Genomic DNA, 27,143 nt, shown 5'->3' with positions numbered 1-27,143 from the left:
TATGGATTTAAGGCTCATGAATCCCCATACCATACATACATTTTACATATATCGACAAATCAATAGATACATTTTTTAAAATCTTAGTGGTAGAGGGCAGCGAACAAGATGCCACCAAAGTTTAACTGAACCTCGAAAGTTTTTACACCTGGTACGTCGTGATTTTCACCTGAAAAAAGAAAGGGAACAAGATGCCATGGACTAATCTCTTCAACGCTCAGTGCAGGCTACACCACGCCTGCCGGCTGCCGCCGATCGCTTGTACTCCTCCAGCTTCTCCTCAGGGGATCTAGCCGCCGTGTCGTCCGACCTAGCGGTGTCCTTGGCATTCTCTGCCGCCGACTCCGTCCCTTGGCAGCCCGGGCGGCGTGGTCCTTGGACTCGGCGAGCGGACTCTCCGCGGTGGCGACGCCGAGCTTGCGGCCGACGGCGCTCACCAGTGACCTCGCGCCCTGGTGCACGGTCTCCAGGATCCCGCCGCGGTGGACCTCCACGTGCTGGGGCTGCGGCTGGCCCTCCTCGTGCGCGGCCCCGGCGACGCCGCCGACCACGCGCGCGCTCTCGGTGCGCTCGTGCGTGATCTCGCGGGCGGCCTGGCGTGCGTGCGCCATCTGCTCGCCCGCGCGCTGCGCCTCCGCCCCACTCGCCGCCGCTCGCTGCTCCTGCCTCGACGTCGATATGGCTACGCCGCGCTCACTGGCTGCTCTGCTTGCACTCGACTTGCAGCGATGATCCGTGAACACGATCGAAGAAGGGATTTCTATTTCTTATGGAGGATCTGCTCAATCTCAACTCGTCTCCGATAGACACGTACGTGATCCCCAGACAAGGACACGTAGGGAGCTGTGCAGATAATGCCATAATGGTACACGTACTGGGCGACACGTACGTACACCTGTGACTTGCCACGAGACGTACAGCTGGTCACCATTCACCAAGCGACCCCAAGCTCCGTCTGATGGAAGTAACACCCGGTGGGGCCGTCGTGAGGGAGCAGCGCGAGCTGGACGGCTCCCCTGGCGCCTTCCTCCGGCGACATGACGCCCGTGTTCCAGTTGATCTCCGTCCTGACGAAGCCCGGGTGCACGCAGTTGACGCACATCTCCGGCAGCCGCCTCGCCAGGATCCGGGTGTAGAGGTTCACCGCCATCTTGGACACGCTGTACGCCGGCAGCATCGTCGGCCACCCCTCCTCCTCCAGCCGCCCGCGCCTCAGGGCCTCCAGGAACTCGTCCAGCATGGCTTCGATTCGCTGCTCATCCCAGGCGCCGGCGTCCCGCAGCTTCTCGTTCGGCATCCTCTGGTGTCAGTGTGGTGTGGTGGCAGAGTGAGTTCGTTCGTTGTCGTTCTGCACACAACACAACATTAGCTATAGCTAGCTATGTTTAGTTTAGGGAGCCTAGCTAGTATAAGGGTATAGCCGTATAGGTACCTTTAGCTCTGACCGAAGTGAGGTGGTGTTCAGGATCCTTGCTCCTGACGGAGATTGTTTCAGCAGGGGAAGGAGGCCTTCGGTCACCCGTCTGATTCCGTAGTAGTTTGTGTTGAGACATTCTACAGCTCCATCATATGTTTGTATGACCACACCTTCCAGCAGATTGGCGGCTGCACCTGATAACTGCAATCACAAAGGCATTGAAAACAAATGAGAAGCTCGTCGCTGATTTGGGTTGGCGGCGGCGACCAGCGAAAGGTGGTTAAAATCGCTGATCCTGGATATTATGGTACCAAAATCCAGATAATTGCAATCATACATCTTAAGTTGTTAACCTTGTACTACTTACTATCCAAGGCCTGAAGATGCCGGGAGGAAGAACAACTCAACCCAAGAAAACATGCTTCAAGTCAAGAAGAGTCTACATAGTACATACCCATTTGCTAGGATCAATATTGAGAGCTCTCACGCCATCCTGGTCTATTACAACTCCTCCGACTCCTGCATTGTTCACCTGCATGCATCAACGACTTCACACTCATTCATAGATAGGTTCTCAATCTCAAACCAAACCAGTAGGATGGTGAGAGAGACTTGATATGTACTAGGCTACTGCTAGCAGAAAGACTTCATCTTTACCAAAATGTCAAGCTTCCCATATCTGCTCTCAATATGCCGGACTAATGAGGCAACACTATCATCATCTAGGACATCCAGCGGATGGTAGATAATGTTGGAGAGGTTGCATTCGTGCCTAAGGGATTCGACTGCGGCTTTTCCTCTTTTCTCATTCCTTGCTGTGAGAATGACCATTACGCCCTGCACAGCAAGCTGCCGGCATACCTCCAGGTCGATTCCCTTGTTTCTACCAGTGACCACTGCAAGCCTGAGGTGGCCACAATTTAACATCCTTGTTCATAAGTGGAAGGGAAAACGGAATGTCATTTACAGAATTACAGTGCATGGAAAAATCACCTTTATGGTTTTGTTTCATGCTCACGGCTCACTGGCTCAAGCCTGAGGAGTATGGAGTTTGGTTCATCAGATAATAAACTAATAAAGGCTCTTAAAAATGAAGCTGTATATTAAAAAACAAAACTGTGGCATCAACATATTGTCATTATAAATAATGAAAAGAGGAAATCAAGAGCACAAGAATCATATACAGCAGACGGGAGTTTATAAGTGGAAAAATTACCATAAAAAAAAAGTGGAAAAATTGTTAACGACGTGGCGCTTATCCCTCACTGCTACATAGGAGATAAAGTATACAAAATGACTCCAAGTCATAAATAAAATGGCTTTGCAATAAGAAAGAAAATGCTTAAACTTTTAAAAGAAAACAAAATAAAAGTAAAAATAACTTTGATCTGTAACCAGTGCCTTTTTTTTTAATTCAAAAGTTAGTAAATGTAAAAGGTACTCTAGTAATGAATCATCTAAAATGTACTCTAATTTCTATCTCAGTACTTACAGCAAGCCATCATCAATGCACAAATTTGATAGTTTTTTTTTCTGTAAGGAGAGTGTGACAACTTGAAATAACTTGGCAAAAAAGACATGGAAATTTGACAAAAACTTAACAATCCACTGACAAATGGATCTTTTTCAGGTTCTGCTTGTGTAACATGTATGCATTTACAGATTAGGAAAGAAAGTACATTTATGTGAAAAAGAAAACATCTACTCGTTAAAACGATGGATGTACTTAACAACAGTCTCCCTTTTCCATAATCTCCAAGCTAATCACCGCGATTCAAATCTGAACTTACAAATTAGCTTATCCAATAGCATTGTTCAGAGTTCAGACATCTGTATATAGCATGAAAGGCGAGATACAGCGCGCCGCACGCGCGCGCAGGGAGAGAGGAGAGGAACCGACCTGCGATGTGGAGACGGCGATGCCTGCATCGCCGCGCGGCCGCTCATCCATTATTGGTGCGGCAGGGAAGGTGAGGTGACTCGTTGCTGGAGGCGGGAGAGGGATGATGGGGCCGCGGCGCAGGGACGGACCTTACATAACCAGCTCGCGGACGCCCCGAGGTGGCGCATCTCTGGATCGTCGTCTTCTACCTCTTGTCTCGCTCTTGCCTCTCGGGTGGGTCGCCCATTGTCTTTTTTTAAGCTATCAATTGGTAATTGACAATGTGGACGCCGGCGGCGAGCTGTGGGCTCCGTGCGCAGCCGCCGGCGACCGACGCGAGCGGCGGCAACTGATCAGGGGCCTTTTCATCAGTAACTTGTAGGGTGTTACAATCACCGACCTGTATTTTCCTTCTTCTTTTCAAGGCTATATACAATGACAGAATACGTAAAAGCCAAAAGGCACAAGTACGATAGATAGGCGGAGGGGTAGCATGCTACTCACCGAGTTCTCAATGTAAACTTCCATTCCCCAAGCTGGCCTTGTGCCGGAAAAATGTAACAACTTCTATTTCTCCTTAGTGCAATGATACGCAACGCTCTTGCGTATTTGAGAAAAAAAAACAAATACGGTAGATTTAGAACTGATGCATCTATGCACCATCTAGTCATCTACTATAGAAATGAGTATTAATCCAATCCCAACGTTAAGAACATCAACTTCTGTCTAAAAAAACAATAAGAACATCAACAAATTTTTTTAGCATTCAATCTGATTGGTTTTTCGATGAGGGCAGCTCTTTATTTGTGTTTAAAAACACAAACACTGAAAAAATATTCCAAGTGCGAACAGGAAAAAAAACAACAAAAAACATATGGAAACTGCACCAACTGCTCCAACAAATCATATCACACGCCCTCAATCATGAGAACATTTTACCATGTGTGGATGTGTTTATGTGATCATGAGATCATGAATTCAGGATGTTATAAAAGGGTCAAAATAATACCATACAAACCGTGAAACGACATGCCATTCAATCTGATTACCACACGTTCACCATTTCTGTCTGATCAAAATAGCACCCAGTTGGTCCATCGTCAGGGAGCAGAGCTAGCATGACTGGCCCTCTTGCACCTTGTTCAGGCGTCAAGACCCCAAGATTCCAGTTGATGTCCGTCTTGACAAAGCCAGGCCGCACACAGTTGATGCGCATCTCAGGATACCTCCTTGCCATGATCCTGGTGTAGAGATTGATGACCATTTTCGATACACTGTAGGCCGGTAGCATCATGGGCCACCCGGCCTCTTCTAGCCGCCCACTCTTCAGGTCCTCCAAGAATGTGTTGAGCACTGCTTCTATTCGGTCCTCATCCCAGACGTCAATGTTGCTCAGATCATTTCGCAACTTCTCATTTGGCATTCTCTGGCAACAAAATCAAATTTATGACCTACAATGAATTAGGGTAAATAATATAGAGGTCTTCTCTGTTCATGTGGGAATGCAGGAATTTTAGGGGAGGAAAAACAAGTCTAGATGATGCACCTTCAGCTCCGACGCAAGGGAGGAGGCATTGACAACCCTTGCTCCTGATGTAGATAGCTTCAAAAGTGGAAGAAGAGCCTCTGTTACCCGTTTGCATCCATAGTAATTGGTATTGAGACAGTTCAATGCCTCATCATTAGCATTCTGGAATACTTCTTTGAGAAGATTAGCCGCCCTGCCAGATGTCTGAAACACAAATATTAATGAGTTCCCAAAGCACTCACCAATGGTTCTACCAACAGGCTATTCAAGGTCATACCAAAAAGAAAAAACAAAATGTACTTCTACAGATAAATCAATACAAAGGTTCCCTCAAATCATGCAATGAGATAATGAACCCAAAGTAAACAGCATGAATAGATAAGATCCTGAAAGCTAAAGAACAATCAAAGTACCCATGTCTCTGCATCAATGTTGAGAGCTTTCAGGCCTTCCTCATCTGCTACAATTCCTGAAACAGCTGCATTGTTCACCTGTATCACTCATCATATCATCAATTACGTGTACTCAAAGGCACAAAGTGATGCCATTTAATACGAAAATAGTAGTAGACTACAACTTACCAAGATGTCAAGTTTCCCATATCTGTTTTTGATATACCAGGCCAATGAGGTGACACCATCATCATCTCTGACATCGAGCTGATGGAAGATTATATTGGGGAGTTGAGATTCACGGCGAAGGGTCTCAGTTGCATCTTTTCCTCGTTTTTCATCCCTTGCTGTAAGGATGACTGTCACACCCTGGAGAGCAAGCTGGCAGCATACTTCTAGGCCAACTCCTTTGTTTGCACCTGTGACCACAGCAAGTCTAGCGTACTGGCCAAATATTAGCATCCATGTTCATCCATGAAAGGGCATGGCTTTCGAAACAAATAAAAAACACCTTTCAGGAATCGCTTCAGCATCGTTATGTCTCACTGCATCAAGCCTGTGGAGCAACGGCATTTTTGTTGCATCAGATAAAATAGTTAAAAACACATTTTTTGGACGAAATCCGAAAAAACACTTAAGAGATGCAAATGCAACTCAAGCATGTGGAGTAATGAGTTTTGATGCATCAATCAAATAAAATAATAAAGGATCATAAAAATGTAGCTGCGGGCTGTGCTATCAGGTGAAGAAAATTGACTATTAGGTAGGAATGCAGCTTTAATTATGTGTTTTCCTTAGGCAATAATAATATTCATCTGGAGCACAAGAACCACGTGCTTAGCACAGGTAGATATTTAGTTTATCTAGCACTATAGATAGGACTTTATAAGTTGGAAAAACTTAATAACGCTGCACTTATCCTTCATGGCTACATAGGAGATAAATTATACTACAAAATGACTCCAAGTCATAAAAGAAAATAAAATGGCTTTCATTAAGAAAGTAAATGTTCAAAATTAGAAAGAAAATAAAACTAAAACATACTTTGATTTGCACCCAGTGCCTATATGGGTACAAATTCAAAAATAGATAAATGTAAAATGTCACTAATTTGTAATGAATCTAGAATGCCATCCAAAAAATCACAAATGTCTTTTTCTCCCATTGAGGGGAGTGGTCCAAGTTGAAAGAACTTGGCAAAAAAGACATGGAAAGATTAACAAGAACTGACCACTCCAGTGGCAAGGCAAATTTGTGTTCAGTTTAACTGCTTGTGCCTATCTAACCGAGACTATACATGTGGCTATGTCTTAAGAGTGGGCAACATGTATGCACTGTCAAATTAGGCAAGACAGCAAGAAAGTACATTTATGTGGAAACATGTGTTGTTGTTGTTGTTTTCCCTTTTTTTTTGGAGAATGAAACATGTGTTGGTTGTATTACAGGATGGATGTGGTCAGCAGTCTCCATTGTCCATATCTCCAAACTAATCACCAAAATCTAAAACTTAAATTTGAAATTTAGCTTATCCAAAAGCCGTGTTCGGAGAGTGTATAGCATCATCTTGTTCAAAAGAGAATCGATACAAAGGGTGAGAGAGAGATATGTGCAGGACAATAGAATGAATAGATCCATGCGGAAATTAACAAAACGGGGCAGAGAACGCAAACCTGTGATGCGGAGACGATGCCCTTGTCGCCCGCACGGCCGTGGCAGGGAAGGTGACTCGCTGCTGGAGGCGGGAGGGGGATAATGGGGGAGCCGGGGCGCAGGGACGGACGCGGACCCTACATGGCGAGCTCGCGGATGCCCGGAGGCCGAGGTGGCGCATCTCTGGGTCGCCGGGTGGGACGGGTGTGGTAGGGTAGTCAAGCGCACAATTGACGGCGAGGTTAGCCGCCGTATCACCAACTGTCTACAAGTACTAATTACCCTAGCTTTTTTAAGTAGACTGATAGTGTGCACGCCGGCGGCGGGGCTGTGGGCTCCGTGCGCAGCCATGTGCCGCCGCGGCCGCCCGAGGTGAGCGGCGCCGGCGCTCTGGAGTCTGGGCGGCAACTGATCAAGGGGCCCACGAGGTAGTGAACCAAGGACGTGAAGGGCTTTGGCAAAGGCTGGTTTGACTTTTCTGTTCAACAGAACATTTCCCTTTTTTTCTTTTCCAGACTAAATAATAACGACAAAATAGTGAGATACCGAAAAACCACAGATACGATAAACAGAAATGCTTAGCCAATCCCAATATAAGAACATCGACTGTTTATTTTTAGGATTCAATCTGATTGTTGTTTCTATAGACGCCTCTTTATTGGTGTTTATAAAATGCAAATGCAGAAAATTTCTGCAGGCTGCAGCATAGAACATATGGAAACAACAGCAACTGCTTGAGCAACATTAGTAGCATACCCTCAACCATAAGATTTTACAGTGTGTCTGTGGTTATCTGATCATGATGTCATAAACGGATCCGAGTATGCCTCTATCCTCTCACAAAATCTGGGAAATAATGTTACACAAAATGCGAAACAATGGCATTCAATTGTTTGTTCACCACACGTTCACCATTTCCGTCTGATCAAAATAGCACCCAGTTGGTCCATCACCGGGGAGGAGAGCTAGCATGACTGGCCCTCTTGCACCTTGTTCAGGCGTCAAGACCCCCAGATTCCAGTTGATGTCCGTCTTCACAAAGCCAGGTCGCACACAGTTGATGCGCATCTCGGGATACCTCCTTGCCATAATCCTGGTGTAGAGATTGATGACCATTTTCGATACACTGTAGGCCGGTAGCATCATGGGCCACCCGGCCTCTTCTAGCCGCCCGCTCTTCAGGTCCTCCAAGAATGTGTTCAGCACTGCTTCTATCCGGTCCTCGTCCCAGATGTCGATGTTGCTCAAATCATTTCGCAGCTTCTCATTTGGCATTCTCTGGCAACAATATCAAATGCATGCATGAGCTACGATGAAGGAGGGTGAGTAACATAGATATCTTCTCTGTTCGTGCACAAATTCAGGAGTTTCAGGGTAGAAAAAAGAAGGAAAAACAAATATAGCTGATGCACCTTCAGCTCCGACGCAAGTGAGGAGGCATTGACAATCCTTGCTCCTGATGTAGATAGCTTCAAAAGTGGAAGAAGAGCTTCTGTTACCCGTTTGCATCCATAGTAATTGGTATTGAGACAGTTGAATGCCTCATCATTGGTATTCTGGAATACTTCTTTGAGAAGATTAGCCGCCCTGCCAGATGTCTGAAACACAAACATTTATGAGTGACCGAAGCACTCATCATTGGTTGTAGTATACCAATAACATGGTATTTATAACCATAATGAAAAAAAAACAGTAATACCACTGACACAATACAGAAAAACAAGAAGTAATTAAATCATATATTGAGATTCTGACTCCAAAAGACTGCAGATGCATTCTGAACCAAAAGTAAACAGAATCAATAGATAAGCTGCTAAGAGCTCAAGAACAAATCTAAGTACCCATGTCTCTGCATCAATGTTGAGAGCTTTCAGGCCTTCCTCATCTGCTACAATTCCTGAAATAGCTGCATTGTTCACCTGTATCACCCACCATATCATCAATTATGTGTACTCAAAAACACAAAGTGGTGTCATTTAATTCAAAAATAGGAGATTTACCAAGATGTCGAGCTTCCCATATCTTCTTTCAATATACCGGGCCAATGTGGCAACACTGTCATCATCTCTGACATCGAGCTGATGGAAGATTATATTTGGGAGTTCGGATTCACGGCGAAGGGTCTCGGCGGAATCTTTTCCTCGTTTCTCATCCCTTGCTGTAAGGATAACTGTCACACCCTGGAGACCAAGCTGGCGGCATACTTCTAGGCCAACTCCTTTGTTTCCTCCTGTGACCACAGCGAGTCTGGCGCACTGGCCAAATATTAGCAATCCATGTTCATTGACGAAAGAACAACATGGCCATGGAAGCAATATAATTAAAATCACCTTTCAGGAATCGCTTCAGCGGAGTCATGCCTCACTGCATCAAGCCTGCGGATGAACGTGATTTTTTGTTGCTGCATCAGATGAATGAAGCGGCAAAAAATACCTAGAGGCTAGAGATGCAACAGCAGGAGGTGGGAACGTAAATCTTGGTGTATGGCCCATGGTCCCAAAATTGCCACAATGCTACATGTATCCTTCTCTCTATTTTCATCCATTATCTAAAAGTTGTTTTGTTTTAGGAAACAAGGATGTGACTCAAAATGCCTTGTTGTCGTTAAGAGATCTGAAAGGAAAACTGAATGGTGAACTAGAAAAATTGGCACTGCAGATTGCTATACAGCTGCTTTTGCTTGACCTGGCACAACAATTTGCACACATTTATAGTGTAATATGGCCATTCAAACTGCACATAAACCATCGGGTCAGACCACAGAAAGACTGTCTTTCGCCCGTATACTAGCACTGCATAAGAGTGCCGTCTACAGCTACAGCATGAACTGAGGATGAAGCAGAGGGTGAGGAACTGAGGATGGGAGCTAGGGCTACGACCTGTGCGGATACGAGTCCTGCGTCGCGCCGGCGGCAACGTGCGCAGCTTTCTCCATGAGGTGGGATCCGGTCGGACCCGCGGTTGCTGTGGGGAGAGGAGTGGAGTTCCGTTGAGCGGCGGCGGACACTGAAGGAAGATTCGTTGACCAGTGGTGGAGCGGAGTGGAAGGGGTAGGTCAGCAGTGTTGGGTCGCGGCACCGCCGGCGTAGTCGCGCCTCGCGGTCGCTCCGTCCGCTTGTATGGGGGGGGGGGGGGGGGGGGGGGGGGGGGGGGGGGGGGGGGCACGGCCCAGAAGTCGATTTTTGGCCCTGCTCGGTCGCTGCAGCTATTTCCCCTGCGTCCGAATTTTTTGTTTTTTTCCTCTCTTTTTTTTTAAGTTTTTCACAAATATGCTTATGATTTTAAAATCTAGACTCTCATCTTGGCGCTGACGTAATTGGCGCCGAGCTTAGACATCTCAGCGCCAGAGCATTTGGCGCCAAGGTCTTGGGTCGACGTAGGCATCGACGCAGACGTGGCGGTGACTTGGCAGCCACTTCGGCGCCGATGTCATTGGCGCCGAGCTTGGTGCCAGGATTATTGACGCCGAGCTTGGCGCCAAGATCTATGGCGCTGAGGTGGTGTTTTAAATCAGCGTCCAACCTTCCTGGTCAAGGCTTCTTCCTTTTCTTTCTCCTCCCTCTCGGGTTTTTACTCTCTCCACTTTGCTCTACCTCACGAATCGGCATATTAGATCTTGGAAACTTTGATTTGATCCGTAGATCTTCGAGAGCAAGGTATCCTCGCTCCCCTCTGAAAGCTCTAGTTTGGTTTTGGTGAATTGATGAAACCCTAAGTGCTAACCGAGTTTATCAAGTGATCATGACATAGGTAGCACACTTCAAGTAGAGAAGCTAATGAAGATCATAGCATGACAATGGTGATGTCATGTCGATGATCAAGGGCTTAAACTTGAAATGAAGAAAGAGAAAAACAAAAAGCTCAAGGCAAAGGTATAAACTATAGGAGCTATTTTGTTTTGGTGATCAAGACACTTAGAGAGTGTGATCACATTTAGGTTTGATAGTCGTACTATTAAGAGGGATGAAACTCGTATCGGAATACGGTTATCAAAGTGCCACTAGATGCTCTAACTCATTGCATATGCATTTAGGATCTAGTGGAGTGCTAACACCCTTGATAATATTTGTGAAAATATGCTAACACATGTGCACAAGGTGTTTGCAGGGTTGAGATGGGTTTGGGTCCCTCTCTCCCTCCCGTCGAGCAAGCTCGGCGGGATTCGGCGCTTTCGGAAAAATAAAATGCCTATTTTCTATTGCGCCGGATGCAAATTCTTGGTGGTTGGCACATTGGAGCAAGGGTGGAGAAGATAGAAGTGAGAACAGAGCTGATGCCAGTGTCGATCCTGTGACCGGACGCTGACTGCCTACGTCCGGTCGCGTTGACTGTCGGTATAGTGGCTAGGGTTTACCACCGGACGCTGGGCTGTGTCCGGTCGAGGTGGACCAGACGCGTCCGGTCGAGGAAAATCAGGTTTCGACCCTTACTGTACTCGACCGGACGCTGAGGTTCCAGCGTCCGGTCAGTTTTAATCGGAGCGTCCGGTCAGCTTTAGAGCCGTTAGAATCTGACGAACAACGTTTGAAGCCGATGACACGTGGCGTCCATCTGTGGACCGGACGCTGAGTCCAGGGTCCGGTCAAGTGGACCGGAGCGTCCGGTCAGAGCGCAGAGTACCCAGTGAAGGAGTACAACGTCTCTATTTCGTGGGGGCTTCTATTTAAGCCCCATGGCCAGCTGTGGCTCACATCTTTGGCCATTTTCATTGACATAGCAACCTTGTGAGCCTAGCCAAAGTCCTCCCACTCATCTACATCATTGATTCATCATCATAGTGAGATTGGGAGTGATCCAAGTGTATTGCTTGAGTGATTGCATCTAGAGGCACTTGGTGTTCGTGTTTCGCTGTGAATTTCGCTTGTTACTCTTGGTGGTTGCCGCCACCTAGACGGCTTGGAGCAGCGAGGATCGTCGAGCGGAGGTGGTGATTGTCTCTGGCTCCGATCGTGGTGATTGTGAGGGGTTCTTGACCTTTTCTAGGTGGAGCGCCAAAAGGTACTCTAGTGGATTGCTCGTGGATTATGTGATCCTCATCTTATGTTGGTTGTGCGGCACCCTATTGAGGGTTTGGCGTGTGAAGCCAATTAGCACGTGAACCTCCAAATGAGTGAATCGCCACAACGAGGACTAGCTTGCCGGCAAGCAAGTGAACCTCGATAAAAATCATTGTGTTCATCATTGATTCCGAGGTGATTGGTCTTCATTGTTATTCATCTTTGTGATTGATTGGTATTTCATCTACACGGCGGTATAACTATCCTAATCACTCTCTTTACTTTACCATAAACTAGTTGACAAGCTCTTTAGTGTAGCTAGTTGTGAGAGCTTGCTTGCTTGGTTGGTGTGTCTCTTTAGTTAGTCTTTGAGAGCACACTAACATAGGATAGTGTCTTTGCTATTGTGTGAATAGACACTATCTAAACTAGAATTGTGGTAGGTGGCTTACATTTTAAGTAGGCTAGCGCAACACTCGTTTCGCCTCATAATTGTCTAATCACTTTGTTAAGTGTTGTTGTAGAAATTTTATTAGGCTATTCACCCCCCCTCTAGCCATTAGGACCTTTCACCCACCTAGTTTTTTCGTATCGATTCGGTATATATTAGTCGAATTTTTCAACCTAAGAATCATCGTTACTTAGGGTTTCATGTAATTTTTAATATTTGTATTATACAACCATAGGATATCAAGACGTGGAAAAGCTAGCAAACCAAGATAACCTCAGCGCATGTTGTTATATTATGGGTTTATTATTGTGCATCAAATGGGAAACCCTAGATTTAGGGTTTAATGTTAATTACTTTCGGTTCTTAGAACGAAATTGGTTAAATTATAGTTATGGCCGGATGACCGAAAATGCCTTCGACCTATTGCCTCTGTCTAGTGGTGTTCCAGTGCCCATGTGCTTTTGCGGCAGCCCTTGTAAGGTAGCCAAGTCCGATGAAGAGGACACGTATATGCAGAGATATTGGATATGTTCCAATTTTGCGTTTGAGCCTACACTTCGTCAGCGCCCCGCATTAACAAGATGGTGCGGAATTGATGTTGTGTAATAATTATTTTGTGTCATATGAAATCTTACATGATTTTTTTTGTTTTGTAACAATTGCATTTGTTGCAAACCCCTCCACCGCTCTGTGATTTTGACTAGTAGATCGACATTGAGATCAAGCCTGAAGATAAGAAATGGATGGAGAAACTATTACGGTGGGAGACAGAGGACAAGGAGATGATGGAGAAGAGACGCAGAGAGGAGGCTGTAGAAAAGGAGTACAAGGAAGAGAATGAAAGGAGACGTGTTGCTGCATACAGGGAGGAGAGAGAAGAAGCTTGAGCATGCGCGCCGAGCGAAAGCAGCGATGGAGGAGAATCCCGATGCCCTGAGGAAGGGAAAGTGGCCTCATTGCACTCAGTAGTCTTCATGACTTGCTAGTTCTATGGTTTATTCATGAATAATGTTGTCTACTCTTGGACTTTTCATTGTGTTGTCATGTAATGCACTTTAAGTATGGGCATACTTAGGTCATGTACTGCGTTATTTAGTTTGTTGGCATGTACTTCTAGTATTATTGTGTTGTTTAATGTGTCATAGTATTGGACTTTTCATTGTTGTTTTCATTATCTGTGGTCATAATATTCAGTTTAATGTACTTTAGGCATAAAATTCTGACATAATTTTCCCTATTTTTTTATGCAATCCATACACAAATATGACATGAATATTTAACCTCAATACAACATGTTCAAACATACAAATATATGCCACATCTCAAACCATATACATGAGCATATTAATAGTCCACATAGTCCATAATTATAGTCCATAGTAGTTCATACAGTCCATAATAATAGTCCATAATAGTTGATAATAAAAATCTACAAAGTCCATAATAGTACATAATAACATCTACCACAAACTCTACCATAAACCCTCACTGCCTTCTAGTCTTACCCTTATCCTTATGACCAAGAGTGTAGGTGCCTAGAGTGAAAGGGTCAGGTGGACGGCGTCGCCTAGTGCCTTCAGGCTGTGTAGGCTGAGTCAAGGGAGCGTCCTATAGCTAAGACGGTCCAAGCTCCTCGTGCCTCTAGTCCACCTCCTCGTCGTCCTCATCCTCGTACGCAATGCCTATGGACCCTATAGGTGCTTGGTTAGACGAACCTAAGCCTCCTCTGCCTGTGGAAGGAACATGCACATCTTACGTCGTGGCTATCCTACAACCACAACGAGCAGCCGCACGGCATAGCCGACGTGACGGTCTCAGTTGTACAAAATTATGTTAACTGAAAGAATTTAACGTATTAATATTATACTTGAAAGAATTTTTAGAATCTTACATCTAGGAAGCTACGCGTGTCATCATCCCTGACTCTCGAACGAAAGCGCTCAATGTCTTCAACCGAGCATTTGAAGGTGTTACCCTACAACAAAGTATTGGTATACAACAAAGTATTGTATTGGTATTCAACTCAACATAGAAAAATATGGCAATTGACTTACCACTCTATCCAAGATTGGTCATGCCTGCACCTACCTTCCTACCTAAGTAGTTTGGTCATACGCCGTGTCTTCATCGGAGGAGGACTCGATGCGTCGTGTCTTCGTCGGAGGAGGACTCGATGTCGGCGTAGTCATCTTTTGTCCATTGTAGCCTCAGCTTGCAACGTGTCGCACCTTGGTACCAAGCGTGGTAGCGCCTGTACTCATGGTTCGTGTGTGGCTCGTCGTTCTCGTCCACGTTGGTGTCCAACAGCTCCCACTGTTCAATATAGTAGTGGTGGTGCTTCTCCTAATAAAAAATCTTCTTGTTCTTCTGACGATCCAACCTGCACGTCACGTACACCATCGTTAGTGAAGTTTTTATACGAAGTAATACAAATTTGTGCAGAAAAATTTAGCAGAGTTTCCTTTGTTTTTATGCAAACCAAACAAAAATATGACATGAATATATGCATTCCATACACACACATTCATCTCAATCCATATACATGTGACCATATTAAAAGTGCATGTCCGTCATCATTACTTCATCTTATATAGGAACTAATGCAAATGGATTATAATGGGACAATTGAAATAGCAGAACACTTACTTATGTAAGTCAACGCTAGTCAAGAACGGAGCCGTTGGCCAAAGCTGTCTTACTCCAAATTGGCATGTAACTCTATGTGGCAGGTGGATGTGGTAGAATCGCCCGAAATAACACACCTTCAGAGGTGCTCGTCTTCCACCAGACACTAAGCACCCCAAAAGCAAGCTACAACGGACGGATTTCGTCGAGCACACCCCAAGGGAGAACTCGAATAATCCATGTTTTTTTCTCTAGGATCTAATAATGAGGACGAGTTTACAATACTTAGTCCATTTCATACAACCAGAGTTCTTAGAAATATACTATTACAATACTAAGTTCAGAGTGTGGAATTTAAACAGCGGAATTACAATAAACATCTAACGGTAGAATATAAGGATCCGTCTGTGCCCACCAGAAGAATCCTCCACACAACAGCTACTCTTTAAACTACACTTACAATAGGGGTAAATAAACTCTGAGTACATGATGTACTCGCAAGACTTACCCAACTAGTGAGAATAATTTCCCGACTCTAAAGAATATGATAAGTTTTATGTGTTGTTGGGTTTTCTTTTCACAAAAAGCAATACTAGTAGTGAATCCGTATGTATGTTTCTTATTAGCAGTCATAATTAGTTCATTATATAGCCATTCTATGTAAGCATATGTTCTACTTTTAAGCAAGAGTTGAGCAAATAGATCCATTTCACCATCTTTCATCTTTCAGTTCTTACTACGGTGCTAGACTGTAGATAAGTCATACTGGATTACCCGGCGATTCTTGAATCAACGTGCCTAGCTAGGTACCCCAAAACACACGCCCCGCTTATACCCCAGGCACAAGCAGGACCAACCCACCACTCTCCTATCAAGGGGTCTAGGTCCTCGTCCAAACTTGGACTCTAAGCCCCCACACCTGAATCTCGGACTCAGTGTGGTGCTTAGACCTCCACCATCCCTATCTTCAATCAGTCGGTCTAGAAAGAGCCGGAACCCACGACAAGAGAACAACGAGCATTTCCTGCTCCCATAAATAAGTATGTGCTAAGGATAATAAGTCTGTGACTTGACTAGAGCCCAATGCAACGGTCGGTTCTTAACCGACACGGATAGAGAAAATAGTGTAACCAAGCTATGCCCCGCTGGCCACGAGACACAACCTCTTATGCCTACCAATGCCCATACCATATCCCTACCCGCTCTCCATTTTCCTTTCACCATTTTATCATAGAGTGATAATAATAATCACCTATTGTGAGTAACGATAGGTTACTCACGCTATCGAAAATCCTAAGCATAGCAGCTACTCGCACCTGTACTAGTAGGAGTCACATGATAGATATATTTATGCAGGTGGTTTCCATAAAATGCCTGTAACGTAAATGCATATCATATATATATTAAATGCTTATTCAAAATAGAAGTTATGCACCGGGGCTTGCCTTGGGCAGGCGCGGTGTCAGCTCAGTCAGTCCGTGATAGCTCTAGGACCTCCTCCTGCATGAGGACCTCCTCCTCGTACTCTTCAATCACCTCTTTGTACTCCTGCTCATCCTCGGTCACAAACTCCACCAACGCGTTCTCTACATGCATGCAATGATGATGCAACACTTAGCATTTTAGCAACAACAGCTCTTAAAATAACAATGCATCTACCAAGCTACTAAGCTAACTCTAATGACTAAGATGCTAAGCTACCCATCCTTTCCACTAAACAGGAATGAGACATTCAAGTATTATCTTAGCAACCAAAAATGTATTTCTTACTTTATTTATGATTTCATATATACTAAAACAAGGAGTACTTGGCTACCCTATTTATCAACCTATTCTAAGGCTAAAAAAATTACAGTGAGCATATAATAATACAATGAATCTACTGTAAAAACTTTATGGTCAAAGCTATTACCAATTTATCACAAAAATTCCTACAAATACTAATCTAAATAATACTAAACACTCGCAAATGATTTAATAGCCGCTGCTATCAACAAATATATATATGAACTAAATATACTAACAGATAGAACACAATTCTAGGAACCTAACAAAATTAATTTCACAATTTTTAGACATCTACAAAATTTGCTATAATTTTCCAAAGATCAGCTCAAAACTAAATTATAAAAACATTTGCTAAATCGCTAGAAAAAAGGAAAACCAATTCTCGCACGACCCATCCGCGTGGCCCACACGCGCGCAGTGCGCGCACGCGTGGCCCGTAGGCATGGCCCACGCGCGAGGCGGCTCACGGTGGGGAAGCCCACGTGTGCTGGTACTCTTGCAAAAACACCCCTAAACTCTAGGAAAACTAACCCGCAGTCCATGTCACTATTCCTAGAGAGAGCAACTATGCAACAAAACCCTCGGAAACTCCCTCCTTTACAACTGCATGGTCCTCGGCCACCCGCGCGTGCACCCGCATGGCGGCGATGGCATTAGATGGCCACGCCGGCCAGCTGGGACCTGCGTTGGCTCCACTAACGGGCCAACCCCCGTCTACAACCCAAGCGCCTACACTAGCCTAGGTTACCAGAGTGGCGGAGCTTGCGAAAGTGGTGACCACGGTGTGCGGCCATGCGCGACAGTGGCGCGGCCATGCCGGCCACCCAAAGCCACCATAGGGTGAACTAGCTAGCGCTGTAGCATCACTATCTTACCCTGGTTGCGGCTGCGATGGTGGTTTGGCCAGAGGTTCCTCGAATAGGGCTGGCCACGTGCGGGTGGTGGGATATGGCGGTGCTCCGAGACGGCACGGCCATGTCAGTGGCTATGGCGAGGCGGTAGAGGTGTAAGTGAGGTGCGCGGGGTGAAGTGGAGGTGGAGGCGGAGTTCATGGTGAAGATGGATTGATGAGGGGTGGAGTGGTGGGTGGCTGCCCTCGGCCACGGCCAATCCCGGCCTTAATGGCATGACGAAGGGGGAACTTCCAAATTGGAGTTCGTCATGGCTCGATTCAAGGCGGGGTGGGGACGGTGGGCACATGGACATCAATGCGCATACATGGGCACACGAAATTGAAGGCAAGTGCCTCCACCCTGGCTCACCGTGGCCACGACGTGATGGTGGAAACAGAGGCGGTCGGACGCATAGAGGCGGGCAGGGGAGAAACAAGAGGACAGGAGGCAGTGAGGACGTGGTCAGTAGCTGGCGAGTGCACCTTGGCGTGATGTGCTGGCGCAACTAGTATGGCCCATGGCCGGCGCTAGCCAATGGCACGCGCTCGAGGTCGGCGTGGCCCACGCACCGTAGTGCCATAAATGGCATGGTGATGGTGGTTCGACCCCATGTGCACAGCGCCTAGGCGTAGTGCGGTGCAGCGGCAGGCTAGAGCAAGACGGCGACACGACGGTAGCGATAGCGTCGCGACGTGTGGTGGGAGCAGCGCGTGGGGTAGGTGGCTGTGGCGCTCGGTTGTGTGAGCAGCAGCAACGCGCGGCAACAGCAGCAGGCGGTGGGGTAGCGCTACGGGTTGAGTCAGCATCCATGGCTCCACACGGCGGCAGCCCGAGGAGGCCAGTGATGCGGCCAGAGCAGCAGCGTAGCAGCGGGATGGGACGTCCGCGCGATAGGGCGGCAACGGTGGCTAGGACGTCGGGCCTGCGTGGCAGCAGCACCGGGCAGCCAGGCTGACCGGCCCATGGTGGATAGCCGAGCGCGCCAATGCGCACACGTGTAGAACGCCCGATGCAGTGGTGTCGTGCCCTCGGTGCTGGTGATCGCGCTCAACCGAGAAACAGCCCGAGAACACGCCAAGCATGGATTTTAAAGCGCTCAAGAAGCCTAAACCGCTGATCAAATTCCCAAACCACCTTTGCTATACCTTAGAGGGTATATTAGGCTACTAAAACAAGCCATAATACAACACCACTCCTTAACCCAATCTCACACAATAAATTGCCAAACATAGCAATGTCTAACTGTCGGCAGACTTGAAAATTTCTGTGTTAGAGCTGAATTTGATTTTCAATTGCGATCTCTAAGCTAGTGGAAATATTAGCTAGCAATATCATTTTTCGACTGCGAGTATTTCATTGTCATCTACAAAGTTTGCACTTTGAACCATATTTAAGTATCACATACATGTTCTATATCATTTTTGCTTAATAAAAATTGGTTTTAAACCCTAAGTGATATAACATGACTATTAAATTAACTTTCGTTTCACACTTCCCTACCATTTTGAGTTACATAAATTGATCTATACTCTTTATTACATGCATTAACACATAAACATGATGCTCATGACATGTTTTAGGAAATGATTTACAGTGTAACACCGATGGTGTTACAATGGAACTCGACAGCATTGAAGCAGATTAGAGGGCACCTCATCCTGTAGAAGTCGTAGTCGCACCCCACACATGTTACTCAAACAAAAAGGAAGTGCCCTCTCTATCGTACGGCTCCTACGACACATGCAACATGTCGAAATAAGATGTTAGATGCTATACTAAACCATTTTAAGCCAGCATGGGAAATAAAATTTACTTACACTAGAGGGTATGAGCGTGTCTAGCTCGTCCGTGAACTCAATGTACGCCTGCTCTAACCTCATGGATGGAACTCTAACCTAGTCCCAAAGGTGCGCCCACGTCAGCTGCCAACATGGAGGCTAACCTAGGAACCAGTCACACCGAGCCAGAACCTCGAGACGGCCAATTGGTAGATGAGCCCACATCCACAACTAGAGTAGGTACATGCATCCCCCAAGTGAGGCTGAGGACAAAGTCCGATGACATGCCTCGCAAAGCTGCCGGTAAAGAAAAGCCAATACTACAGAGCCCTAGCTGTACTGACCCGCCTGGTCCTAGTCAGTGAGGCAGTGGACCCACATCCATGTAACAGAACCGACCAATTATACGACATTAAGTAAGAAAATCATCCACCAGAGCAGACGATTGACAAACTTAAGCCCGTATAACCCGGTAGTCCGTGAAATCACAAAGGATTTCAAACCAACTCGTGTCCCAGCCATGATCATAGTAAGTTTAGCGGTCACCATCACATATTACATAAAAGTTCACGGTCTCAGATACATCAGAGTTTAAACATAGTTATTACAAACCAGTTCGAATAAAAGTAGCGGAAGTCATTTGTTCAAACCACACACACACTCACGCGGAGTTTAAATACAGTGCCAGCGGATGATCATCTTCCAACAAAAGCATTAGAGGAGACGTAAGGAATGACCATGCCCATGGTCCTAAGCATCACCCATCGCAGGATAAAGGTAGTTGATACAATAGCCATAGTACATCTACCCATCTGCAACAAGTGGGAATAAAACCCTGAGTACGAGAAGGTACTCAGCTAGACTTACCCGACATAACCGAAAATAATTGACACCAAGGATTATGAAGGGCTTTATAGTAGGGTAGCTGACTCATTTGTAGAAAGAAGCATTTTTAGCATTTCAAGAACCTTTCTAAAAGCATTATTGCCAAGTTAATTATTATTAACCTGTCAACTAGATTTGCACCTATACTAGAGTAAACATGTGATTAAGCAGATAATGATAATCAATGATCATTAAGCAACTTCCATACTGTCATATTCACTATAACTGTCCAAGTGTTCTATAACATTTACTACGATGAAGTAACTCAAGTCAAGTGCTCACTATCCAGGAGCGATGGCGATTCGAATCGATTCCTAACCAGCTGGTGATTTATTCCTTACACAAACCTCACTCACCCGCTAAAGTGAGATATTGATCACCGAGTCAACTTTCCAGGAATCTCGAGTTTGCTAGGAACCACATGTACCCGGGGGCCGACCGACTGCACTTTGGTCTTATCATCCCGCCCCCGTGTCCTACCACACCTGCTCCGGTACAGTGCGTTGCGGGCAATCTACTCGGCCCAAAAAATCTCCCAGCTTCGCGGTCGGAAGGTACTTTATCCGGCCAGCTAAATGTAAGGCATGCGTTCAACATGACTCGAGGCCCAACAACGGTCGGTCCTTAATCGACACAGACGGAAACACTACAGTCCAAAACTCTGCAAGTCTCCGTCCGGTCTCAACTTCATTTAACACTTAGTTATACCATGACTTCATAGTCATCCAAGCAGATCCAGGTAACCACCTATAGCTCGCAGGCGACAGGAAATCACCCGACTTCTACCGGTCTAAGCCAGCTAAGCATTGACTCGACTGCGGATACCAGGGTAACAAGGATATAGTATAACAAAGGTAAGCAAGGTATAATGCAGCAACGGTTTGCAAACAACTCCTGAACGTAATGCATCAATTTAAAGTAAAGTATTTAATTAAATAATTGCAAACCGGGAGAAAATGCTCCGGGGCTTGCCTCTCTCGAAGGAGCTCGGACGGTGATCGGGGCACTCCGGAAGTTCCTCAACGTCCTCCTCGTCGACTTCTGGCACTTCCTGCTGCTGCACCTCGAGCTGCTCCTCGGGCTCCTCAGGTATGACGACTGGGTTCTCGATTTGCGATCCTGTATGATGCAATGCGCGTAAGTGATTATGCAAACGGTGCATCGAAGGAGATGAATGTAATGGATATGTTGAAATGCAAGGTAGTCAACATCATCCAAGAACTATACTACAAGCACATGTCATCTACTGCATTCTCTTCTACTACTAATATGTTAAGTTAACATACCTTATGAAATGCTTCAAAGATACACCAAAGCTTTACTAATTTCCTAATCACACTTAAAGCAACACTTGCTTAAACTCTAATTAATAATAGGTTTGAATAGCAACATATATTTCTGATGTTCCTAAAAATCTGAGAAAATTACAGTAGCATACTACTACCCTAAACAGACTACCATAAAAATTTCATGGCATTTGGATAAGTAAACTATCCTACACAAAAATGACAAGCTATAGCATAAAAATGAGCATGAAATTACTTTGTACTATGAAAAGTGTCAAACAACAGAATTAGTATTTTTCCTAGGTTCTTAATAGCATATAATGACTGTACAAAAATTATCACATGCATGTTTTATACAAAGTTTGCTCTCTAACAAAAATAACAGAATTCAGCAATTAAAGGTATTTGAACTACACCTCAAAATTTTCCCACAACACATGCATAAAACATATTTTTCCTAAGAAGTACATGACACTAGAAGATTAACAAACTTGGAATCATATTTTTCTGAATCCTATAGATTTTTCTACATATTTTTCAAGTTATCAGCAATATTCATGATTAAATAAAGTTCCACAGAAAAGTATCCCAAACATGACATGCAATAATTTTCCCAAGTAGATCTGGTGATAAGGAACCTAGCAAATTTTGTTTCAACAAATTTGGAGCAAGTTTGATCATCCAAACATTTTTCAAACCATTTTTGATTTCAAATAACAAATAATAAATGAAAATCAATTCCTTTCAGAAATGCTGGGCCGGCCCGAAGGGATCAGCTGGCCCACGGCCATCACTGGCCTGCGCGGCCCGAGCGCGAGGGAGGGGAGACGGCCCAATCAGGGCGTCAGCCCACGGCCTGGCTCGGCCTGGCCATCCGAGGCATGGCGACACGCCGGGGCGCGCGCTGGCGCGACGGCGCGGCTCGGCCAGCTGCCGGCGGCCGTCTCCGGCCATGGCAGCGCAAGCAAGTGAGCGCAATAGGTGTGCGAGGCTATGGCGCAAGCGAGCAGGCAGCTAAGCACGGCTGAGAAGGGGAGGAAGAGGGCGCTCCACGGCGGCCGAGCACGGCGGCGCCATGGACGTCGGTGGCGAGGAGCGGGGAAAGATTACCCAGGGCTCGGAAGGCGGCGCAAGCGCGAGCGTGAGCCGAAGGAAGGCGAGGCGCGGCTGTGGGCGCGGGCAATCGGAAAATGATGCGGCGGTGCGAGAGCTTGGCGTCGGCGGAGCGGCGGGCGCGGCGAGGGCGGAGCTCGAGCTCTCGGCTCTGGAGGGGAGAAGAGGGAGCGTGGGCGCGAGTGAGCGAGTGTGCGGGCATCAGCAGGTGAAGGCGGGCGCGTGGGCGCGGTGTCAGGCCGCGGCTGCCGCGCGGCGGGCGATGCCGGCGCGGAGTCGCCACGCGGCGGGATTCCTCTGCCGCGGTCGCGGCGTGGCGCTGCGACGGGCGCGCGAGTGCGGGCGAGCGGGAGAAAGAGCCGGCGCGCTGGGCTGGGCTGGGGCGCTGTGGGCCGACGCGGGAGAAGCGCGAGGCGCGCAGGTGGGAGGCTGGCTGGTCCGGCTTCGGCTGTCGAGCCAGAAACGAGGCGGCGGCCCAGGAAAAAGGAAATGAAGATTTTCAAATTATATTTTCAAGATATTTTTAAATGCCCACTTTTAAACATTATTTTGAGCAAGAAAATGACCTCTTTTAAAAATGTACCAAAAATGAAGGTTGCTTAGAATTTAATTCCCTACAACTTTGCTTTTATGACCAAAGTCCAATTCTATCTAGATTTTAAATTATAGAATCAAAGTTAAATTTTAACTCAAAACCCTAATTTTGGGAAATTACTTTGGAAACAAAATTTTGAATTAATTTGAATACAAACCTTGCTCCAAAAATTGTGATAAACAATTCTAGATGATTTATAATTATAACCAAACAAGCTCTACTACCCTAGCAAGCAAGAATCAGAGCAAAACAACTCTAATAAGTGTATGCATCATTTACTTTTCACAACATGTTTCGTATGTTTCGAAGTAATGTTTCAGTTGTTATATGCAAGATTACGCATGTATGATTAGGATGCTTGATGATGCACGATATGTATGCTTAGAAATGCCTAAGTGCAGGCATAACACCGGGGTGTTACAGCCCTCCCCCCTTATAAAAATCTCGTCCCGAGATTTGGGTTATGAACCATTTGTTATAAAATTCTTCATAAGCTTTTTGTAGATACTCTCCTGTTTCCCAAGTTGCATCTCCCTCATCATGATGATCCCACTGTACCTTGTACGTTTTCACCACACTATTCTGAGTAGCACGTTCCTTAGTGTCTAACACCCGGACTGGTTGTTCACGATACACCAAATCTGATTTGAGTTGGATACCTCGAGGTTCTATTCTTTCCTCCGGAACACGCAAACATTTCTTGAGATGTGATACATGGAAAACTGGGAAAACAGTACTCATTGTCTCAGGTAACTCTAACTTGTAGGCTACCGGACCTCTTCGTTCCAAGATCTTGTATGGTCCTACGAATCTCGCAGCAAGTTTTCTTCGGATTCCAAACCTTTTCTTCTTCATTGGCGTGACTTTCAGATAAACATAGTCACCAACTTCAAACACAAGGGGTCTCCTTCTTTTGTCTGCATAGCTTTTCTGACGTGATTGGGCAGCCTTCATATTCTGCTGAATAATATGAACTTTCTTCTCGGCTTCTTCTACAAAGTCAATGCCATAATACCGTCTATCACCAGGCTCGACCCAATTTAATGGTGTTCTACATTTTCTGCCATATAAAGCTTCGAATGGGGCCATCTTGATGCTTTCTTGATAACTATTATTATAAGAAAACTCAGCTAACGGTAACCATGACTCCCATGATCCCTTAGAAGACAATACACAGGCTCTCAACATATCCTCCAAAACAGCATTTACTCGTTCAGTCTGACCATCTGTCTGAGGATGATAAGCGGTACTGCGAATCAAACTAGTTCCTAAGCCTTTGTGCAAATGTTCCCAAAAATGAGCCGTGAACTGTGAGCCTCTATCAGACACTATGGTCTTTGGTATTCCATGTAACCTCATAATTTCTGCGATATATCTCTCGGCATATTGAGGTGGTCGATAATCTGTTTTGACAGGCAAGAAATGAGCGGTCTTGGTAAGACGATCCACAATTACCCAAATCGAATCATGTCCTTTTTTAGTAGTGGGCAAACCCGTGATAAAATCCATGCTGATGTTGTCCCACTTCCAACTAGGGACTGATAAGGGTTGCAACATACCGGCAGGTTTCATGTGAATGGCTTTCACTCGACAACATGTGTCACATCTGACAACATATGCTGTAATTTCTTTCTTCATTTTGGTCTACCAATAACGAGATCGTAGTTCTTGATACATCTTACTACTTCCGGGATGGATAGATAGCTTAGAAAGGTGAGCTTCATCCATGAGTTTATTCCTAAGCTCTCGATCCTTAGGAACCACAAGACGGTTGTCAAACCACAACACGCCCTGTTCATCCACTTTAAAGTGTTGAGACGGCTTTTCTTTTATTTTCTCTTTGATGTGGAATATCCCCTTGTCAGTTTTCTGACCTTCTATTATTTTACTCTCCAAAGAGCAACTAATCTGAATACTATGTAACACAGCAGGATGCATTAGATCAAATCCATCTTCAAGTAATGGCTGCACATTCAAGTAATGTGACTTTCTGCTCAAAGCATCTGCCACTACATTGGCTTTACCAGGATGATATTGCACATTCAAGTTGTAATCCTTGATCAATTCCAACCATCTACGTTGTCTCATGTTTAGCTCTGGTTGGGTAAAGATATACTTAAGACTCTTGTGATCCGTGAAAATATTACACACATTACCAAGTAGGTAATGTCTCCAAATTTTTAGGGCGTGCACAACCGCAGCAAGTTCAAGATCATGTGTTGGATAGTTGACCTCGTGCTTTCTCAACTATCGTGATGCATAAGCAATGACTCTCCTTTCTTGCATAAGGACACAACCCAATCCAGTCTTTGATGCGTCGCAAAACACATCAAATGGTTTCTCAATATCTGGTTGTGCTAGAACAGGAGCAGTGGTCAACAGTTTCCGCAAAGTGTGGAAAGCTGCTTCACACTCTTCTGTCCACACAAACTTATGATCCTTCTGAAGGAGGCTTGTCATTGGTTTGGCGATCTTCGAGAAATCTGGTATAAAGCGACGGTAATAACCAGCTAATCCTAAGAAACTTCTAACCTCAGGAACTGTAGTCGGTGCTTTCCAATTCATAACTTCTTGCACCTTACTTGGATCGACTGAAACTCCATTCTCTGATAGAATGTGACCAAGGAAAGGAACTTCCTTCAACCAGAATTCGCATTTGCTAAACTTAGCATACAATTGATGATCTCTAAGTCTGGTCAAGATAGTTCTCAGATGCTCTTCGTGATCTTTCTCATTCTCGGAGTACACCAGAATGTCATCGATGAATACTACCACAAACTTATCCAATTCTGGCATGAAAACTGTATTCATCAAGAACATAAAATATGCAGGAGCATTTGTCAAGCCAAAAGACATGACAAGATACTCATACAACCCGTATCTGGTGGAAAATGCAGTTTTTGGTATATCATGTGGTCTAATCTTAATCTGGTGATAACCGGATCTCAAATCTATTTTTGAGAACACCTTGGCCTTGGATAATTGGTCAAACAGAACATCAATATGTGGCAAGGGATATTTATTCTTGACGGTCACAGCATTGAGTGGCCTATAATCTACGCACATTCTCAACGTGCCCTCTTTCTTTTTCTTCACAAACAAAGCGGGACATCCCCATTCAGACTTGCTTGGCCGAATAAACCCCTTTTTTGATAAATCTTCTAATTGCTTCTTCAGCTCAGCTAACTCATCTAGAGGCATCCAATATGGTCTCCTTGAAATCGGAGCTGTTCCGGGGACTAACTCAATTCCAAACTCAATCTCCCTATCTGGCGGAAGACCAGGTAGCTCATCCGGGAATACATCCGGAAATTCACACACTACCGGAATCTGGTGAATAGGAATGACTGCTGTAGCGCATGTAACACTTATAAGGTCTGTTCTTCGAGGCAATGGTACTTGGAAAGTACCCTTACCTAGGGGATCCTTAAGGGTAAGTACTCGACTTCCAGTATCTATAACTGCTCCCCAATTCTTCATCCAATTCATCCCTATAATGACATCCAAGACTAACCCAGGCATAACTATCAAGTTCACTCGGAACTTCCTGCTACCTAATTCAAGGGTTGCCCCTCGAACCATCCGGTTGGTCAAAACATCAGCACCTGCTGAACTTATACGGTAACCATAACCCAATTCTGTGCATAGTTGTTCGTGTTTCTGTGCAAATGCTTGACTCATAAAAGAATGCGATGATCCAGAATCAAATAGAACAACTGCATGGTTTTCGTTGACAGGAAACTTACCAGCAGTGACGGGCTCTCCCTCTGGAATTTCATCCACTATTGTACTATGCACTCTAGCATTATAAGTCTGCTGCTTCTTCTTGGGCGGGTACAGACAAAACCTCGAGAAATGACCGG

At 45.4% G+C, this 27,143-nt stretch overlaps 3 protein-coding genes across 3 annotated transcripts; all 3 read right to left on the bottom strand.

Moving 5' to 3' along the window:
• Positions 1-747: 747 nt before the first annotated feature.
• On the bottom strand, positions 748-4,339 carry LOC136550609 ((+)-neomenthol dehydrogenase-like). Its single transcript, XM_066542237.1, has 8 exons — positions 4,309-4,339; positions 3,804-3,899; positions 3,318-3,699; positions 2,411-2,452; positions 2,075-2,321; positions 1,872-1,949; positions 1,433-1,618; positions 748-1,300 (listed from the first exon to the last, which is right to left on the bottom strand). The coding sequence occupies exons 5-8, from the start codon at positions 2,246-2,248 to the stop codon at positions 932-934; spliced, it is 807 nt and encodes a 268-aa protein (XP_066398334.1). The 5' UTR covers positions 2,249-2,321; positions 2,411-2,452; positions 3,318-3,699; positions 3,804-3,899; positions 4,309-4,339; the 3' UTR covers positions 748-931.
• Positions 3,913-7,458, bottom strand: LOC136552947 ((+)-neomenthol dehydrogenase-like). The gene is made up of 6 exons (XM_066544524.1): positions 6,890-7,458; positions 5,731-5,775; positions 5,409-5,655; positions 5,241-5,318; positions 4,846-5,031; positions 3,913-4,725 (listed from the first exon to the last, which is right to left on the bottom strand). Exons 1-6 carry the CDS (start codon positions 7,048-7,050, stop codon positions 4,345-4,347), a joined length of 1,098 nt encoding a protein of 365 aa, XP_066400621.1. The 5' UTR covers positions 7,051-7,458; the 3' UTR covers positions 3,913-4,344.
• Positions 7,459-7,568: 110 nt separating this feature from the next.
• LOC136552946 ((+)-neomenthol dehydrogenase-like) lies at positions 7,569-9,972 on the bottom strand. The gene is made up of 6 exons (XM_066544523.1): positions 9,749-9,972; positions 9,200-9,244; positions 8,870-9,116; positions 8,711-8,788; positions 8,282-8,467; positions 7,569-8,147 (listed from the first exon to the last, which is right to left on the bottom strand). Exons 1-6 carry the CDS (start codon positions 9,802-9,804, stop codon positions 7,767-7,769), a joined length of 993 nt encoding a protein of 330 aa, XP_066400620.1. The 5' UTR covers positions 9,805-9,972; the 3' UTR covers positions 7,569-7,766.
• Between the last annotated feature and the right edge of the window lie 17,171 nt (positions 9,973-27,143).

Source organism: Miscanthus floridulus, chromosome 4 (genome assembly GCF_019320115.1).
Source record: "Miscanthus floridulus cultivar M001 chromosome 4, ASM1932011v1, whole genome shotgun sequence".
Taxonomy (NCBI): Eukaryota; Viridiplantae; Streptophyta; class Magnoliopsida; order Poales; family Poaceae; genus Miscanthus; species Miscanthus floridulus.
This window is presented reverse-complemented; position numbering and strand designations above follow the sequence as displayed.